The 20,627-nt window shown below is 40.9% G+C and overlaps 1 protein-coding gene across 2 annotated transcripts in view; it reads right to left on the bottom strand.

Annotated features, from left to right (window-relative positions):
• Positions 1-20,627, bottom strand: part of LOC113035750 (calsyntenin-2) — a 356,909-nt gene that overhangs the window by 40,136 nt on the left and 296,146 nt on the right. For both annotated transcript variants that reach the window (XM_026191409.2, XM_080288631.1), the window contains one exon: positions 6,992-7,154. In XM_026191409.2, coding sequence (XP_026047194.1) covers positions 6,992-7,154 — 163 coding nt within the window. The remainder of the gene's footprint in view (positions 1-6,991; positions 7,155-20,627) is intronic.

Raw genomic sequence — 20,627 nt, 5'->3', positions numbered from 1 at the left:
AATGTTCTTTTCAAACTATTTTCTACTCAAAGAACTGCAATTGTCTTGTCAAGCTTTAGACATATACCTTTTTGTAATTGCTTAGGCTTGTCAAACCAGCTACACACGAGCAGTATATAAGCTTATATAGTGTAGCATATTTATTTGAAGAGCAAATCTGCTGGCTGTTCTGAAGCCTGAATCGAAATATATGGTGTCTGTGGCAATGAAGATGGTGTCTGTGTGACATTTGACTTCCTAGAAGCCTCTAAGTATAACATGTTAAGTGACAATAATCAAGCAAATTGTATTTGTTTACCTTAATGCCTCATTCATTGAGACAGGTGCTTCTATACTTTTAGCCTCAAGTAATTACCAAGTGTACACTAGGAGTGGCTATAGCTCAGGAGGTAGAGCTGGTCACCTACTGATCGGAAGGTTGGTGGTTCAATCCCCGGCTCCTCCAGTCTGCATGTCAAGTATCCTTGGGCAAGATACTAACCCCAACTCATCTTTTTATGATGATTGTCCTTAAGCAAGCTGATGAAAATGTTCAGCAGCTGTTGTAAACTGACATAAATTAACCACCGGGGCCATTAAGAGGTAAATGTGTCAAGCGTGTCACTTTAAACTTTGTTATGTGTTGTACAGAACTACAAGCTTGACAGGAAAGTAGTGGTTGTTACTGGATCACTGTATACAGTCTATTATTATTAGTATTCCTGACACCAATCACCTGTAAGTGTATTCACATTTTACTGTGTGGAGCGACAGGGCCACACTGACATCAAGTCACTCCATGTTACTCCACTCCAGTTCAGTTAAATTACCACAACCGCAGCCATGTCTTTATACGTGCTGGCTGATGCCCTGCCAAGTGCCAGGCTGTCAGGCGACTTCAGTCTATCTCATAAAACCACAAAGTCACATTTGGATTAGCAGACACCAAATTATGCCAAAGCCATAGTTTCCTTTTACTTCACGCTTCCCTTATTCTCACTCCCATGCTCAGTTACGTTTTTCTTCCCCTGCCTTCTCTTAGGATGTCCACCTTTCCACTTAGTCCCACGCTGACAGATGTTATCAATTTAGGCCGCGGCCAGAGAAACCATTAAGGATCCCAGACAGAGGATAAAAACGGAAAAGCAGAGGAGAGGGGATTACTGAGATGCTTCAGAGCAGGAATGACACGGGTGATAAAATCACTGATCATTCCACTTTACAGAGACTGGTCTTTATGTGGCGTCAGCTCTCTTTGCCCGATATGTGCAGCCGTATAGATCTTCACTCTTTTTTATTTGCGTCGTTTCGAAAACAACAGATGAGGTGGAGAGGCATGGGTGAGCTGGAAACAGGATCATTACTTAAGTGTAAATATGAAAGATGTGGCTCCCTTGTTTAGCTCTACACTTATAATGTATGAGTATCAACACCTGTGAGCCTGTATTTATTCAATACACTCTACATACAGATATATTTATGGCTCAGCAGTGCAAATCATCAAAATTACTTCCCGCATGTTTACCGCTGTGAGGAGGGGAGCTCCAGAGGCAGACCAACGGTGTGTGATTACACACTTGAAGAACGAAGAGAACGAGGCAGGATGAGCGTGTTGCTCTTTGCTATCTGGCTGTTACATACTTCCGAACATGAACACCCTCCGTCAGGTCAGAGGGTAAATATAGATTGACTGTGTGAGGAGTACACAGCCAGCACTTACTCTCCAAGGTGGAAGCAAAGGGTTTGATGGGGGGGAAACATTTTTATTAGAAAATAGGAGAGTGTGGAAAAAAGGCAGGCAGATGTGCAGCCAAATAAGCTTTGTTGTTTCACTAGCAGGTTAGCAGGAAAGATTTTGTCTTATGCACAGTAATGGCCAATGGATTCTAGGTTTAAGACTGATTTTAACCATGAGACTAATACCATCTATATCTGTCTTTGCATATTAAAGGTTTTGTACTTAGACTTTAGCTGTTCATTCACAGCACAGGCCTCTCACTCATTTCAATGAATGCAGATCCACCTGGAAAGATCCTGTCATCATATCAGACAGTCCAGAACTGTAAACATAGCCTTATAAACACCTGCGCAGTATTTTTGCACATAGAAAGTCACGAATCTGTTACTAGAACTAACCTCCCTCACCACCACCACTCACAAAGAATCATACCTCCATTAATACAGTGCTGTCTGTAGTTTCAATAAGTCTGATTTTAAGATGGTTAACATATAGTTTTGTTTTCTTTTTCACTCACAGTAAGGATGAGGGATTAAAGTTCAGCATGCATTAACTGTTGAGGAGTGGAAAGCCAAAAGTATTATAGTTTATGTAAATTGTCCAACTGAAGTGTATAAGTATTTCAGACCACAACAGAACAGGAACTATTTTTTCTACTGAAGTTGAAGCTAGTTTAACCGTGCATTCATCCAGCAGCAACCATCACACACCTTTGTGTGTGCATGTGCAGAAGGGGCGGATGCTGCTTAGTGCTCACCCAGACATAACGTCTTCATAGAGAAAGATCCGAAATCTCAGAATGAGGATGAATATTTTTTGTTTATCTGAACACATACGTGTGTGTGTGTATATCTACATATATATTCGTATCTGTAAATGAAAATATATGTAGTGTGTATATATTGTTTTTTGTTTTATATGTCTGAAACAAATAAAGATACAATACAATACAATACAATCATCCCAGCATATAATAGTCCAGGCTGTTTGGATTTGTATTGGTATCTCCATGTGCGGGAGTCGGTTTTTGCAGGGAGGAACCCCAACAGCAAGATCCAAACACAGAATAGAGCAGGCATCAAGACAACATAACACTGATTCATTCAGATATGGGATAAAAGGGAAGAGCTGGGCTGGGCTGGGGTGGCTTGCAGATGCATAGCAGCTCAATGCAGGCTAAAGCAACTAAAATAGAGAGCTACATTACATTTGCCAAATGGATGTGCCGAATGGTCACAACTGAGCCATGCAGAATGCTAAGATGGTGCTAAGATCAGGTAAACTGGCAGCAATGCAGCTGATCTTAACTTCACGGTGATCTCGAACTAATGTTGGGCAATTTACACTAAACAACAAGTAATAACAAACTAAGAAGCCTGATTTTTGTTCTTAGGCTGGTTGTTTGGTTAATTCTGCAACTGATTTGCAAAAAGAATGAGTGTTAACGCACACAGTGTGTACACACAGTAACTATTTTTCACGTTGGTGTTTTACCAGGCTCTCTTAAAGCAGACCATGATCACCTGTTAATGAGTTTAATCAGTCTGAAGCACATGCAGCAACACTACAGACCTTGTTACCAATGGCGTGTCCAGCGGGGTGGCCTGGGGGGGCACAGGCCACCCCCCCAACCAGACTGGCCACCCCAGGTGCCACCCCAAAGGTAAAACAAAATTCAATCAAATATCAAATGTACGATTATGTTTTCACGGTGACGCTCAGATATCCGAGTGTAAGTGAATGCAGCATCGCTTCTGCGCTATGCGCATCACGTTAGCAAAGGTAGGAGAGCCAAGCGCGAAAGACGGCACTGCAGGAAACAATTTTTCGGTGAAAGAAAATGAGGACAGAATAAATATCCCGGTAAGTAATATCAAGTTTGTTGAGTTTAGTAAACTTCGGTGAAATTAGAATACCAAGGAAAAAAATAACACTTAAAGAATTATTGCAGCTGTGGAATATTTCAGACAGTATGCTGCTGAGGGCAGCTAACATAAGAGTTATGAGTTATAAGATATAATCTAAGTCGTAACATTGCTGTATGGAGCTGCAGATTTGGTTGCAGGTTAACATAGCTGGACTGGCCATCGGGCATACCGGGATATGCCCGGTGACTTATTTTTTATTTTTTTTGTAATGGCATGAACAATGAGAGGTGGTGGATTTGCCAGATGCAGGTCGATGTGTAAAAATAACTCAGTTGTTTGGTGGTGGCTATGGCGGGGCTTCCACAGAGGCCAGCAGGTGGATGAGGGAAGGTGAGGCAGGAGGAGAGACCCGAGGCAGCCGCCAGTCCGAGTGTCAGGTGAACTGAACTTCAGGTAAGAAGTTATGACCTGCAGTCTATCTGGGTCAGATATAAACCAAGTTTAGGTGCAGTTTATTTTCGTTGTGCTGACTTTTTACCGTCAGTTGCAATAACTCGTACTGCGTTCTAGCCAGCTTGATGGAGTTTTTAGGTGGGTGGGTTCTATGATGTTACTGATAGTGAACTTTATTTTATTCATAAGGTTAGTAGAGTTGCCAACGGCTCCTTAAAAATATGGAATGGTCCCTCATTCAGAGAAAATATTACACGTTTCGTATTGAGCTGAGAAGAGATGCAGTTTGTCCCGAACTTTAGCTATAATGGAAAAAGACACAAAGCTGGATTTATTCTGTCGTTACGCTGCACAGCTGCCTCTTCTTCTCTCATTCTCTCCCCCTGCCTCTCCTGTTGCTACTTCAATCATGAAACTGATCAATGATCAGCTGATCGGCTTTTCTCTCTCATTTATTTATCGCCCACTTTGCGCCAGAAAGAGGAAACCAGCAGATGTCGCGCTAAACAACAGCAGCACGTTTAAGCTTGATCAGCTGTTGTTAGAATTTATTTAATATTACTTTCTAGTATCAGCTGATGTTTGCTGGAGCCACAGCTGTAAAGCTGCTGGTCATGATGTCGGTTTGGATATGTGGTGAGAGGGAAACATGAAGATGAAACCAGGAGATGTCCTTACTGAATCATCAGAGCTGAACAGGTGATGGAGAAACAGGTTTAACTTTTAGGTGACATGAATGAGTTGAAGTTATGAACTGTTTCTGAGAGACAAATAACACCAGGATCCTTTTTTATGTAGCTGACAGCTGGTAACTGTGCAGGGGTGGATCTAGGAAATTTTTGCCAGGGGGCCAGGTAGGGCATTAACAGGGAAAGGGGGGCACAAAGAAATACTTTTCTTTCTTATTCTCATTTAAAATATCTAGCTTTTATTAAATAATTATCTAAATTTTACAACCAAAGTTTTTATCTGACGTAAAATGTATAGAAATCATACATATACCAACAAGACTGTACATCACTGTCACAACAGCATTTGTTTTCATTCAAAGTCTTTATGGCTTTAATACCTGGTGGGCCGGTCTGTAGTCAAAATGCCCGATTTTCTGTCCCAGTCCAGCCCTGCAGGTTAATACTGGCAGTGTCACCATGCCAGCTGACTGTATTTCATCATCAGCCAGTGTTGTTCTTTATCAATATTACCAAAGTTTACCATAAGGCAGCATAGAAAGTATTTACTTGCTTTCAGGTTTTATTCAAATGTTAGTCTTTTCAGTTGTTTCTCCACTTTTTTCCTGTTTCAAAATCAAACACCAGTTTGTGAGAAGATTATCTTCTTTTTTTAACAGGCAGATAAAGTTTTGCATTGGCATTGGCTAATTTGCCAATTGTTTGTTACAAATGTTCATATTTTAATATTAAAAAATGTTTTTGCCCAAAACATATGTGCACTATATGTCAGTAAAAATACTATGCAAATATTGATGTCCTTGAATGCTGAGTAAAGACTGACAAAGCACTGATTGTATCTCTTGTACTTTATCAACGCAGTATCTAAAAACTTTGCACCGTAGTGGTTAAAATCTCATTCTAATAAGAGTTAAAAGCGCATTCAGTTATTAGGTTTATAGGCTTATTGAATTATGGTTAATGGTTGGTAGAATTTTTTTTTAAACATTATCTGCCAATTACATCTGCCACCCTTCTCCAAATCTGTGCCCCTACCTGGCCCCCCCAACAAAAATTTTCTAGACACGCCACTGCTTGTTACAACAACCAGAATGGCTTATTTGGGTGACTGTATGTAACACAATAATTCTAGATTAAATCAATTTGCTGTAGTCAGGACAGAATCCTGACTACAGCTGACCGACCAGTTAAGACTTATGAACCATGAAATTAAATCATTACATTGAATTAAATACTCCAGAATATCAGTGGAGCACTTAGAGCTGACAAATTAGTTTTTATTTATTGTGCCACCACACTCCATCATATTATATCCTGCCTGAACTCTCTATCAGCATCCGACTGTTTCTGTAAAGCCCATCAGTTAGCAGCTATAATAAGCAAAGACATGCTACTGCACATCAGTAAGTGTTCACGTTCCTTCTTTTTCTTTTGCTCTGAAAACACATTTACAGCCCAAACCGGGCGAGTTAGACAACAGACGAGCGCAACTTTGCAAGCATGTTTGCAATCAACATACTGGATACTTAACTCTGTGCTTTGAAAAGGCTATTTATGTCGCTAATGGCTTATGTTCAGATTTTAGTACTGCCTTTACAATACACGACTGAGACTTTGGCCCCAACAAGGAAAGCACAAATAGTCTCTGAACTCCCTCTACTATTCACGGCCCCTTTAATCTTCCTGAAGGCCTACAGTGTTCAATGAAAAAAAATGGGAGAGGGAGGTGGAGTAAAGGAGGATGAATGCAAATGAAAGCCACACATGATGACCTGCTGCTGCTCCCCACATTGAGAGCCATCTTTATGTAAGGCTAAGCATCACTGAGCATTCTCATTTGGGCTATCAAATCAGCAGCATGCAAAAAAAATCCTCTTTCTTCTACCCTTATGCAATTAGTGGCAGCTATCAGTTTAGAGGACAGTTTAATTGTACGCCTTCATTCACACTCGTTCAGTCATTTGTCAGAGGCAGACTAAGTGCTCTTCTTAATTACATTGTTCATTCAAGGCCAAAGAACACGTTCCACACTCGGTGACTCCCTCAGTGCAAATACTTCAGCAGTGTTATCCCTGAACCTTCTCACATATAGAAGCAGCAGGAGGATTCTCAAAATACTTCAAATTACAGTGACCTTCATATTAAAACTTTCGTTTCAGTTGCACTTTTTTAAAATTGCCCTCAAGATGAATGAATTCTGTTGAAGAACATTAACTGAATACCTGCACCGCTCCCTGGTATCATCATCAGCTTTGGCTGCTCACCTTGCCAGCAGGCACCCACTGTGAGCTGAACATCAATCTGTGAGGGGTGGATGGGCCAGTCATCCGTCACCAGGTAGGGGTCATAGGTCACTCCGTCCACATAGAGCGTCACCACTGGGAACTCCACATTGATGACATAGTAATGCCACTCCTTATCGCATATCTGAGAGGAAAACCCAGAGAGATAAATGGAGCTTGGATTAAAAGGTTATTCAGGAAAGTCACGAGTATCCTGAATCATTTTTCTGTTTTAAGTAACACTTCACTGCTGCCTTGCTGTGATTACATTAAATATGAACTTATTACCACTGTTTCAGGACACCGTCTGAAATTAAAATGGAGTTTTTTAATATCTTCTTACTTGTAGACATTTTGATAACTAGCATTTTACAGGAATGGTAATCATTAATTTAAAAGTGCATTTGATCCTATGTATTATTAAAAAACAGCAATTAAAAATACATATCTCAAAGTAGAATCTAGGAGTCCACCTGCAGCAAGTTGTTACAAAATGTAATTTCTATTTAAGGCTAATTGCACAAGCAGGTTTATAAAATCATGGCTTTGGACCCCTACAGCCGAAAGACTTTCCTTCTGCACTAATTTATATTTGCCAATAAGACTCACACATATAGAACAGATAAGGCATGACAAGAGATATGACAGTCAGAGACAGCATAAAAAAAGGATCTTGATGAAAAGTGCCAAACACAAGGCTGGGGGACAAGAATCGGTCCAGCACAGACTCCAATCTGGCCCTATGGATGGCACAGGAAAATGTGAAGGAGTGTATAAACTTTGCACTGGACCCATGGCTGGTTACACTACACCAAAGTAATGAAGAAATAAATGAACTATTACAGGACAGAAAGGTTCTACAATAATAGGGAATTTGGTTTTCTACAATGGTTAGTTAATGTGTAGTTAAACCTACTTAGACTGACAGAAAGGTGAGTTTCTTTGGTCCCGCCCACTTAACATCAAAGTGGGTTTTATGTGGCCCATGATAATAAAAAATGAGTTTGACATCCCTGAGCTAGATTGAAAGTGGGTTCCAAAGCAGCTTGCATGTATTCAGTATCTGTAAAGCAGCTTAAACAGTGCACCATCTAAGATGTACAAAGTGTAAAGGTATCAGCAAAACCATCAGCATGACGAGAGCTAGTTTCAATTACTGTTTGCTCAGGTTTCTGCCTTGGGTGTTTTTAATAGAATATGGCACCACGTGAAAAAGAAGCTCCTCCAAGAAGAGAGGTGAACGTTCATGAAACTCAGTACAAGTAGAGGAGCATGAGCAGGCTACTGAACGTAAAAGAAACACAAGCAGCAGCAGCTGTTAGGAGGAACGGATAAGGTGGCCTTTGGGGAAAATCATTTCATGTACAATTAGCCCCCCATGCAACTTTGAATTGAAAAATAGTCACGGTAGCGCATGGGAGCTGACACGTGGATTATTTGTTGACACGAGTGACAGTGACAGTGTGAAGGATACTGCACGAAGAAAGCGTCTATGGATTTTTTCCAAGAGTGAAATCATTCATCACAGAGCTAGAAAAAGCTTGATGAATATTGGCAGCACAGACTTTGTTTAGATGAAACAAAATAGTTCTGACCTTAAACCATGAAGAGAGAAGTGGGAATGCTGCTGTGAGGCTACAGGAGTGCAGCAAGTTTAGGGTAGATTTATAAATGAATGCAGGTTTGTATCTCCAAATGATAAAAGTAAATCGGAAGAAGCTTCAAACGCACACTTTTCTTCATCAAACATTCTGTTATTCAAAACAAGCTTTTCTTCATTAAACATGAAAACAGGGACTGCTTTTATTTCATCATTTCTGATATTTGCCCAGTGCATGCTCAGGTTGTTGTACCCTGTATGCAGTCATGGTAAAAAGAAAATACGCTCTCAGTCACAACTAAGGTTTTACATATCAGGACATAATAAAAAATTAATTTAGTCTTTGCTGGTTCTCAAATTAGATGCTTTTAACAACACAAGACATTATATGCCATCATTATTTATTTAGAATTTAAATATTATTCACAGTCTGACCTTGGAGTGGTTGAGTTTGACATCATCTGTGTTGATGAGCAGCAACAACTGTGCCTCTAAGATCATTGCTGATGTCTTGTGTCCTTGTGTTAACACACACCTGAATGCTGCAGACCAACAAACTGCCAAAACCGCTTTTATAGAGGTGCTCACACTTGCTCATGAGCACTTAATCAAGTACATTTAATTAACAGGACCTGGCTGCTACTTACGCTCTGAATGGAAGCAGTAAGAGTCTGCACTTATATTTACCATTTTCAACCTCAGAATATAAACAGGGTGTACTTTCTTTTTACTATGATGAGAAAACATTTTAAGACACAATATTTATGCTTTGTGCATTTGCTGTGTATTGTGCATATTTTTTTAATGACCTGACTCAGAAAACATCAGTTCAAAACAAGAACAACAGGCTAGAGATGGTTACAGCATCTGATGATGTGCGTTAGTGTCAACAGGAGACAACCAAAGAAAAAAAAAAGAACAGCCTTTATGTCATCGACTTGCACAAAAAATAGACTCACAATACTGAAAACCATTTTAACTTTGTTCTTTGTCAGGGAATACAAAGCTCCCTGTTCACCAAGGAAAAAAAACATCCTTTGATCTCATTCTGTTGCCAGTTGCTTCTCATCACAGGAAATGCGTGAAATATGTTGCACACAGCAGATTGACTGACACTTGTAAATCAAGTAATGGTGAAATAACTGACTTGATTTTGGATACGTGGGATTTTAAATGACAGAGGTGATGTTTATGGTGTGTTTTGTTTGGTTTTCATTTTTCACCAGACGTTAACTACAGTAAGAATTAGTAAACTCAAAACCCTCCCTCACCTCCCGAGACCACATTGTGTGGGCGAATAAATTAATATTGCAGTACAGTGTCTCATTTAAGAGGGATGTTTGTTTTCTATTAGAGCTTGCCTCCACTTTGTGATTTAGTGTGGGAAAAAAACAGCCCTTTGTACATTAATTCTTGGCTTGGGAAGTGAAAACTAAATGCTTTCCTCTCCACTAAACGCTGACTGAAATGCATTAGTACATCACCTGTTTAACCTCTTCTGAAAAATGCTTGACTGCGGCACTCTTCGGCATGTTTGACCATTTACCCCGTCCTGCTGTGCAATTTAATTGAGTGCACTGGCCCTCTCCCGCCTATCTGTCTCTCTGTCGTTCCCCTTTTGTCGGCTTTAGGCTTTGCCTCTCAAAACTCACCGGGCCGTGCTTCACCTCTTCCTCTCTTGGCCCCTCTGATACAACCTGCGACAGCCTTTGAACACTCTGCCGGCGGTAACTTCCCTCTCTAGGAAAGAGCACTCTGCAGCCTGCTTATTAGCACCATCCCAGCGCAGCAGATGGGAGTTCTAATCAATCCATTCCATTTTCCCTGTTATTTAGGTGCGAGATGCAACATCTGGCCGACCAGTGATCATCCTGCACAGCTGCTTAACACATATGCGGCACGTCGATCTGCTGAGTCGGTGCTCAGAATTGCAGGGGGATAATGTGTTTGTGGTTTTGATGGTGCTGCATATACGATTGAAACTAACTGCATCGACGTTGATTAGCTAGTTAGGATTTGAGGACATAAAGAAGCGTGTGCAAACACCCTGTGGCTCTAATGTCAGCGGTCCACTGTGCATCGTGGGGTTTTCTCGATTTCATATGTTTGCAAGACTCATACTGAATTCATCCCCCGGAGGTTTGTACATCATCAGTTGGAATTTAAAGTGTTTTTTTTCCAATCTGGTTAAATCTCAGCTACCAGATGTAAAGTCGCTTATGTACACTGGCACACACATGCTCTAATCCCTCTGACATATACACATGCACACTACTGCTTTGTTTCACTTTTTGGTGTGGAGTATTTCAAAGACAGCTCTGAGCACCTAGTGGGTGATTTACTCTTACAGCCTTCAAAAGGGAAAATGGCGCGGTGTTTTTTGCCCAAGAGGACGCTGACTGAGTCGGCTTGTGATGTCAGGTGGAGAGCCCTCTTAAGGGTATAAAGGAGGAGTGAACAAAGTGACGACATTAGGCAAGCAGAGAAAAACAAAGCCAAAAACTATTTTGATAAAATATTTTAGTAGCTGCTGATGGTTTAGATTCTTTCTAAACATTCAAAGTCACTAAATATTTGTATTTTCCCAAATTAAAAGGTTTTAGAAGATACCAGAAAGAAAATTCAACTGGACAACTGCAGGCAGAGGTTCTGTGAATTCAATAAATCATGTATGGATGTAATTTAGATGTAAGAACACCTCTGTAAACAAGACTAAAACATCAACAGCAACCTTCCATTTTATTAATCTTAAATATCAGACCCCATCAGATTAAGCAGTGTGAAAGGGAAAAGGATTCAGGAAATCTAGGGTTGATATGCAAAGAAGACAAGGTTATGAGTTTCACAGTTTTGTGAGATTTCCATCTGGCCAGGTAAAAAAAAATAAAAAAAATCTATATAATAATGGTATAGATGTGGACCTGATCCTAACCCTGGTTTGGTGGATGTTAAAAGCTTCCAATACCTCCAATATACACTTTATTATTAGGGATGGGTACCGGTATCCGGTGCCATTATGGCAATAACATTTCGGTGCTTTTTTTTCCTGAAATGTCACACACTTTGGATTCTAGCCAATCATTTTACCTTTGCAAGCGTAGTAGGCGGGCCCAGATACGTACGTTCTTTTAGAGCAGAGCTACAGATTAAAAATGCCCAAGGCGAAGCGGTCAAAGTCTGGCTGTACTTCACAGCAAAAGATGCAAACTCAGCAGCCTGCAACAAGTGCTTTAAGGTGATACTGTGCAAAGGAGGTAACACCTCGAATCTGATGAAACACCTGGCGACGTATAGCATTTTGTTAAAAGCCGAGAAATGCGCTGTATTTGATAGCTTGCTGCGAGACCTCACACCGGGCACATCTACTGCGGGTGGGTTGCCTGTTATCGGACCCGGAGTTAGCAACATCCCCCAAGAACCCGAAGAGGAGAGTCCTGGCCCCTAGCCCTGCCAGTGTAGCAGAAATGATGAGGATGATGATGGCAGCAGCAGCCGTTCTTCTCTGCGTGAGTAGCTTAATGTTGTTCGTGTGTAATTTACATTGAGTAGGCTAACCACGTTATTACATTAATGCATCTAAGGTGAACTAGCAAACACCGTCGTAGTTACATGTGGCTGTCTTCTTGTTTGATGGCAGATACTCTCTTCATCCTGGCCAAAAGCGCTAAAATGACCAAAGAAAAAGTGGAAAACAGCTAAACATGAGAGGTATTTGGACAAAGTTTGTGTTTTTTCCATTGTTTAAGCACTGCTTCCAGCCAAGAGTGATACCATATATGCCCTATAGCTGCAGAAAAGGCTAACATTGTTATCTCTTTACAAAAAAAAAGCTGAACATGAGAGGTTTTTGGACCAATTTTGTGTTCTCCATTCTTTAAGCACCGGTTTGAGCACCGTTTAAGCACCGGCACCGTTTCAAAAGTACCGGTTTGGTACTGGTATCGGATAAAACCTAAACGATACCCATCCCTATTTATTATCAATCCCTGCACACCTGCTTAGACAATTTAAATTCAACCAGCTGGGCGGCACAGGTGTCCTACATACAGTTATATAGATGCAGGCCAGGAGCTTCAACTAATGTTCACATCAAACAGCAGAGTGGGGATGAATATGTAACTTTCACCATGATATGGTTGTTAATGCTGGCAGATGAGCTATAATACCTGACTCCTGTTAGCCAAAAACAACAGCTACAGTGGGCACAAGGTCCTAAAAAGGACTCTTTGCAAAACAACTAATTAAATGACAAACTGATTTCTGCTGAAGCTGCCCATGGTAGACTCAGAATAGGCTCAGAATGCATGGCTTCATGGCTCTGACCTTTCTTGCTTTACTTGCAGGCTGCTGCTGGTGTAATGGAGTGTGGAATGCTTCCTTGGCACACACTGCCATTGCTAATACCAGACAAATGTTGATTGAATGCCTCAGTTTATCTGAGTACTGCTGCTGATTATGTGCATCTCTAAATGGTCATAACCTAACATCTTCCCAAAGGTACGTGCAGCATGACAATGCTTTGTCACAAAGACAAAGTCATCTCTGCTTTCATGAACATAAAAGTGACGTTAGTGGAATTCATGGACCCTCGTGGGAGACAGAACTGTGTCCAGCAAACGTCTTTGGGATGTGGCAGAATGGCACATCTGCATGAATGTACAGAATGTGCACCATGTTAATGCCAAGGATCACTTCTGATGTGACCTGTCAGTGCCGGAATTGGTCCAAAGGTGTGCAAAGAGACAAGCTTAAAGGTGACGTCGCCAAAAACTAAACGAGGTAAGGGTTTTGCTTTACAGGAAGAATTTTGTGACTTTGGAGGGGGCTAATTGAGTGTATCACATTTTATTGTAGGGGTAAGGTTTCTGCCTACAATATTGAATCAGCCCATAGAGAAGGTTTGTTTGGCAGGAAGATTATTAAAATATCTTTTAGTTACCTTATGAATAGAATTACCAAATGCATAGCCAGCAGTGGACTTATTTCAGTAACATCAGTGCACCAACACACCACGAATGGGAATGCAGACAATACAAATCAATTAGGCTCAGTTTTTATTTCAATGCAAAGAATCATCATTTGTCAAAGTGCTCTGCTGGCGAATTTCTGATGAATTACCTTCCGCTGAAAACGTTGGGGTAATTTTAATATACCATAATCACCACAGTGGATGGTAGGAATGTGTGCAAGTAAACAAGTGAAATCTTTCAGCATGCTATGAAAATCTCTCCTCAGTGTCTCACTAGAATGAAAAACATGCCCACGTTAACACAGCCTTGCTTTTTTTTTATATTTTATTTTAGTTTTTTCACTCCAGTGCAGTGTGGTTTTCTGTTTCACTGTCTGACAACAGTGTTGCTGCTCTGAATGCAATTTATATCGTTGTTCGCCAATTTTTCCAACTTGCTCAATAAAAAAATCAACATAACTTTACATTATTGGAAATCTGATACCACTGTGTGTAGTCCGAGAGCTGCAGCGCGTAATTTCATTGCAAGAAGCAATAAAAAGCTCGGTGCATCCTGCCGAAACATCCGGTGAATTAATGCTTTGTTTGTGTGAGTGTCTGAGTCACGCTCATTATAGATTTTGCTGTGTTTTTCCATTCTTGGTTTAAATAAAGCTAAAACAACGGTGCGTAAAAATACACAAGCTGTATTTATAGGACTGACAAGACCTGGGTCTGCTTCAACAAGCAGCTGTTCTCTACCAGTTAAGTGCTGAACCAAGACCCAAGGAGTATGACGAACTGCATTCAGACAGGATGATGATGAAATCCAACTGGTGGAGGTGGCACAAGCGCCTGGCATCTTCCCAAAGAAATAAATAATTCGAGTTTGCGGGAGAAAGTAGACTGCTAATAATGAGAAGATGCCAGCTGGACTCGGACAAAAAAGCATTGTTCTGTGTGCATTTGCTGTGTGTGCGAACAGAGGGAGAAAGAGCCATAGAGTCTGCAATGACGCGTAACAACACCCAACAAATCCAGCATCGTTACGTGTCAAACTCCAAAAACTTCAAAGCAGAAATTAAACTTGATGAGAGCACTCCTGACTCGCCTAGCTTGTAGCAAAGCAAAAAGTTGAGTATTCCCTAATCCCTCCACGTTCCCGTTTCTCTGCCTCATGCAAATTGACAGACGGAAGGAATGAATGAATGAAATAACCACACACACAAACAAAGGAGACAGAAGATGTGAAATAACCAGAGGACAAAGAAAGGAACGTGAAAGAGAGTGAGAGTGATGTATAGGCCGGAAACATAACACATCAAAGACCCCTCACCGTCTCTTGGGGCACTTGAGAAGAAAACAAAATTGCTATCTGCCCCCCACCCCCACCCCCTACCCCGTCTCACTCTCCTTTTTCTCTCTGCAGTTTACTCTGTCTCCTTTTCTTCTTCTCCAATGTCTCCATTAGAACTTGACTGAGCAGTTGTTGCCTCAAGTCCTTTGGAGTTGAAAGTCTTAAAGAGATCTGTCATCCAACCCAACCTTTTAACTTCAAACAAGAGATGGAGAAACGAGATAGAAAAAGGTAGAGAATGAAGAGAGATGAGGTGATCTAGGATTGGAAGGTGGCAGGGCAGAGAGATGACAGCACGGGAAGGAGGGAGGCTGCAGATGAAAGAAAGAAAGGGACGAAGAGACGGCGGAGGAAATGAAAACTATATGAGAAAAGACTTTAGGAGGGAAGTACGGAGAGATGAGGAGAACTTGGGAGGAAAAGTGACTCAGAGCTGCAACAAGGAAAACCTTAGAAACAATTATCGAGGCACCCAGCAAATAACAGAAGAGCAGTTCAAAAATGTCCTATACTCTCATGTCTGTGCGCTAAAGGGGAAACAGCTAGTTTGCTCACACTTCTGAAGCTCATACCCAGCAGTTTTTTTTCCTCCATCCGAAGTATCCAGAACTTTCTTTCTGAGTAACTTTTCTTCATGGAGCTGAAAGCTTCTATTAGACCATTGTGTATCTTTCCCAAAGACCTGTGACCATTAGGCAAAGTAGTCCCCTGATGTACAGACAGCTTTGTACTTACAGGACTTTATAAAAATGCAACAACCAGATTACGTCTCCGTCTCCATCACAGTTATGCGATGTCACACAGTCTATGTCTGTGTGACAGGTGGTGCACACACATGGCAGGTGCAGTGGAGAGGATGAAGGGGCAATGGGGAATGTAAAGAGGTGTGGGCAGGTATATGTTTGCATTTCAACTGCTGTAAAAAATAGGAGTGTGATATTATATTTCTGTTGCTCAAAACTGCTAGATCTCTTCATTTATTTTCTGGCTCACTTGACCACCACCACTCATTTGTCTGTCTCTCTTGCTCCTATGCAAAACGCAACCAAAGCCTGCGCTGCCCAATTGATCCACTTCGGAATTCTATTTGTTATCTTTTTCATTTGTTCTGTTGTTTCTTTGGCTTCTGCAAGTTTACTGCTTTTGTTTTTCTTGTGGTTGTCCTTTCTGTGTTAGACCAATCAGCATAGATTTTTTCTGGGCTGTTGTTCAGGAGCACCTACTCCAGAGTACCTATTGTTTTCAAAAAATCCAATCAGCTCTAATCAGCAGACCTTTTGGAACCATCATAAAACTGCCCAGAAAATGGTCTGCTGTTTTCTCAGAGCAGACAGGCTCTGGGTTTAAAGGGGGCTTTATTATTTATTGTGTATATGGACAGCTGGAGACACGATGGGCGAGCAGTCATTCCTGTGATACTTCTTTGTAGTCCTCTGTCTGGGGTGCACTCATAGTCAGTACAAAAACCAGCCAGAGACACAGATCCCTGTACAGGCCCTCACACTCACTGTCTGATGATGAAATTTCAGTCACTTTGACCCAAGTGGATCCTGGCAGATGTTTAGATGGAGAAAGAATAAGGCTCAATACTTAAGGAAACTCATTCATTACACTTAAGATGGATAAGGATATCCTTATGCTTATTTATTAATTACAGCCTTAGGGGTACTCTCTCAAGATGCCTCCAACCTTTATGCTAATCTCAGCTACCTCTCGATGCGAAGTAATAGTTGTAGCTTCCCCCTTTTATTAAAAAACAAACAAAGAATCTTAATTCCCACACTGACCGTTTTATTTTCACATCATTATATTTCGAGCCTTATTTTAGCACCATGAAGTAAAAAAGAAGACTGTTGGCAGAAGAGGGAATGCAAACCATGTTACCAGTGCCAATCTCAGACTCTTTGTTAACAGAATACATCATGACCTTTGAACTACTCTGTGAAGAGCCACTTTTACTTTTGAGAATGTCATCGCTTTCGCTACCACATGAGGTCACATGGGAAGAAAATGTAAAACTGGTCAGTGGAAGAGCTGGAACCAATACCCACTGCTCTGTTTCTGCTGCCCAGCCTCTATAGCCTTAGCATGCCTCAACCAGTTTTTTAACTTGGAAGTGCAACTCTCTACAACACTGATAAATTAGTGACGTTAGCAATATTAGCACAACTGTGTCATGCTAACTGTGTGATGGCAGGATTTGCGAGTTTTACCCATTTTAAATAGACCACCATTGATGGGAGCCATTCTTTGCCATGCTTGCAGGGATGTCTGTCAGTCCATCTGATCGCTGCTCCAACAGTCCAGGATAAACTGCCTCAAACAACTGTAGCTGTTGGCCATTTGTCCAGTGCTTTGGTTGATGACCAAAGCAAAATTGACATTTCTCCTCAGCTCACTGTTAGTTGTCTTAAATAATTATGTTTAAGCTGAAGTTCCTTGCATTTATCTTTACATGATTATTTAATTGGCAACTCTGGTAAAAAACAAATTTAATGCAATCTAATCATGACGTTATTTTCAGCACTTAATGCGACGTGACTGAGGACACATATTGAAAGACGGTTTAAAGAGGAAGTAAAATAGGTGGAAGAATGGAGCAATGGAGGGGGGCCTTTAAGGCATGCTGGAGGAAAGATGCACAACAGAGATTGATGAGCACTGGAAAGAAGGTGACTTTACAGACGGCTGTGCGGGGGGAGGGGAGACCAGGGAAGGAATAAGAACGCTATAGTGCAGGCGAAGTGGAAACAGAGGTGTAAAATAAAGGGATCTGACTGGCTGGGGGATTGAATGTTGAAGCACCAAACAAATCTGGAAATGATCCCATTATGACAGAGAAAGAAGGTCATCAGCATAATGTAGCCTTGTGTTTAACAGGAGGATCAATGACAGGGTAAAAAATCCACATATGGGCAGTGCAAATGCAAAAATTTAGCAGCAGAAGTAAAGAGAATATTGAATTTATCTTTGTTAATAAAGGGAGTAGATCTAAAAAGAGCATAGGGGTCAAAGAGACAAACAAATTCAGACTGTTATGCAGAAGTATGATGGTTTCATATCTACAAGGGCAGTGACAAGAACCTGAGGCATCTGATATTTAGAGAACAATCAGGCAACATTAAAGTAGGAGCCTACTCACAGACATCTGAGGTTGAATTTGGTATTTTGTCTCTCTCACAACAAAAAAAACAGTAAAACCGAAAAAGAATCTCCTCCAAACAATTTTCTTTTTTTGTACAGAAAATTTCTACATACCACAGAAACCTGCACACCTCAGTCAATGCCAACTCCATTAAAGCAAAGGCTCTTGTGCAGGCCAAGCTGTCACGCTTCAGAAATACCCCTACCCTTCAGATTCATTAGCAAAGTGCCGTTTGCTAACACATAATTGCTATAAATCATCGTCAGCTCCGTGTCAACATGGAAAACATTATCATGTCAATTGTTGTAAGCGTCCAAAACCGGGTGTCTGAGAGCCCATAATTACAAAAATAGAAGAAACAATTAAAAGAGACCGATAGCGATGGAACTCTTTGGTGTACACAGGATGTTACTGTATGCATCCCCCAAATTGTGTGTATGTATATGCGTGTGTGTGTGTTTGTGTATATGGGAGAAGCACTTGAAGGTGACTATGAATTACCGGCTGGCAAAAGTGACTAATTAGAGTAGCAATTATACAGCCGCTCCCGGCAGAGACTGGGAGTCAACAGCCAAATGACCTCTCCAAGAGCTCATAATGGGTTGCCCACATAAATAGGCACACATACACATGTGCACACAAAAGCACAATAATAACCACCAGGTTGTTAGGCTACGTGGCCATTTCAGTAAGACTGATCACGCTGATCGTGTCAATGTCGTGCTGGATTTCTACATGCAGAGATGCAAAATGGTTAAAACACGGGGACTTCTTTGTACTTAAGTGGTTTACAGGTCGTAATATAATGCATACAGTATGCAGTATGGTCAGCTGGTTGGACAAAGACGAAACAAATTTCCTCTTTTTTTCAGTTCTGCGGGCCATGAAGTCAAGCTCACCCACAATACCGGCAAATCAGGTGATCTCAGTCCCAGCATGCATCAGCTGATGGATCAGCTGATGGATCGGCTGCTGCGTGCACATCCAAAGGGCCATCCCATATAGACTTTTAATCTGCTTTAATCTGGCCACGGTTGCAAGCCACTTTGCAACCTAGCGCTGCACCAGCGCTGCCTTTAATAGTGTGTCTGATGAAGTCTGATGTTCTTTCTTTTTCAGCAAGATTATTTAAACTACCGCACACTTTTGGAAAGGTTACTGGAAATGCCAATTTGAGTGTTTTTTTCCATTAAAGAAAAAAGCTTTTAGAATAATGGAGGAAAAAAACTGAGGTACCATGGAAAATCAAAACACTTTGGTACATTGTCATAATCAAGCCATCAAGCCATCAACTTGTTTTATCAGCCTAAATTTAACATTAAATACTCAATTTGCCTGCTTTTTGCCATATCTCCAGATTTAATTAACATTGCACCAGCCACGTCTGTTCTCTCAATACAAGGCACGCCTGACAGAACACGATTTTCACAGTGGTGGTTCCCCTCAAAGACAAGTGTTTCTGACATTTAAATGGCTTAGGAGGCAAATGCTGGGCTTTATCTGTTTGGATTTTATACACTGCCTTTGCTGAAAGTTTAAAAATATGAGGTAACGTTAGGTACAGATGCTCTACTTCGTGCCTGCATTCTAATTACATTTTTGTACTTCAGGAGCTTTTTGTGGCCACTAATTATGATTACTTTAGCCCCTCCAGTGCAGCTCATTTTGCCGTGAGTCATGAGAATAATTTTCTGCACCACTCTCCTAACAGATCTGTGATTTTAAGTTGTTCATTTAAAGATAGAGGGAGAGAAATTAGGCACAGGGTGATACTGGAAATAAGTTGTCAGTGGTTATCTGTATAGCCTGCAACATGACTGCACTGAGTTGTACATGCTCTTTTTATTTTAGACCTTCAGGTAGGGTGAGCAAATTTAAATCTAAATCTAATTCTAAATGCAGGAGAAGAAATATTAGCGTGTGGGACAATATTTCATGCTTGATAAGGGTTTAGAAGTGATCCATGTACTTTTAAGGGCATCACTGTAAATACATGAAAGCCCTCAAGGGTTAAGCCACTCTGAGAACGTTAGGTATTTAGATGCTTAGATGCTTGTGGCAATTGTGAACAGACAAACACAGATCGAGAGGGTTCCCAATTCCCCAAATGACTCAATATGATTGTCAGTGGCTCAGGGGTGCTGTTAATTTGTGGGATGGCTGTTAATTATCTATCAGAGGTGCTCCTTATTAGCTCACATGTTTCCTTAATAATTCTTTATGAATAAAACAAGTCTATTTCAAAGCAGGAAACAAGACAGGGGAAATGAGGAACGAAGTACTGAGCTAATCAGATGGGAATAATAACAATGGAAAAAACAGCGTAAGCAGAGAATGTTTCCAGTGGGAGGACATTTCAGCCTGTCGTATAATCGAAAGGAAAACAAAAGGAGTGAATCACTGCAGAGTGCTTTAATACCTGCATCAAACGAGAGCATTTTAGTTCTTCCCCACCGCTGTGCACAGCTACTCTCCACTTATACACTGCCCATTTGAATGTGCCTGTGAGAAGATTAAGAATCACTTAAAATAGATGTGTGTGAGACAGATGAATTAAGGGAGGACACT

The sequence above is a fragment of the Astatotilapia calliptera genome, chromosome 14 (genome assembly GCF_964374335.1).
Source record: "Astatotilapia calliptera chromosome 14, fAstCal68.1, whole genome shotgun sequence".
NCBI classification, from domain to species: domain Eukaryota; kingdom Metazoa; phylum Chordata; class Actinopteri; order Cichliformes; family Cichlidae; genus Astatotilapia; species Astatotilapia calliptera.
Note: the sequence above shows the minus strand (reverse complement) of the source record. Positions and strands in the feature narration are given on the sequence as shown.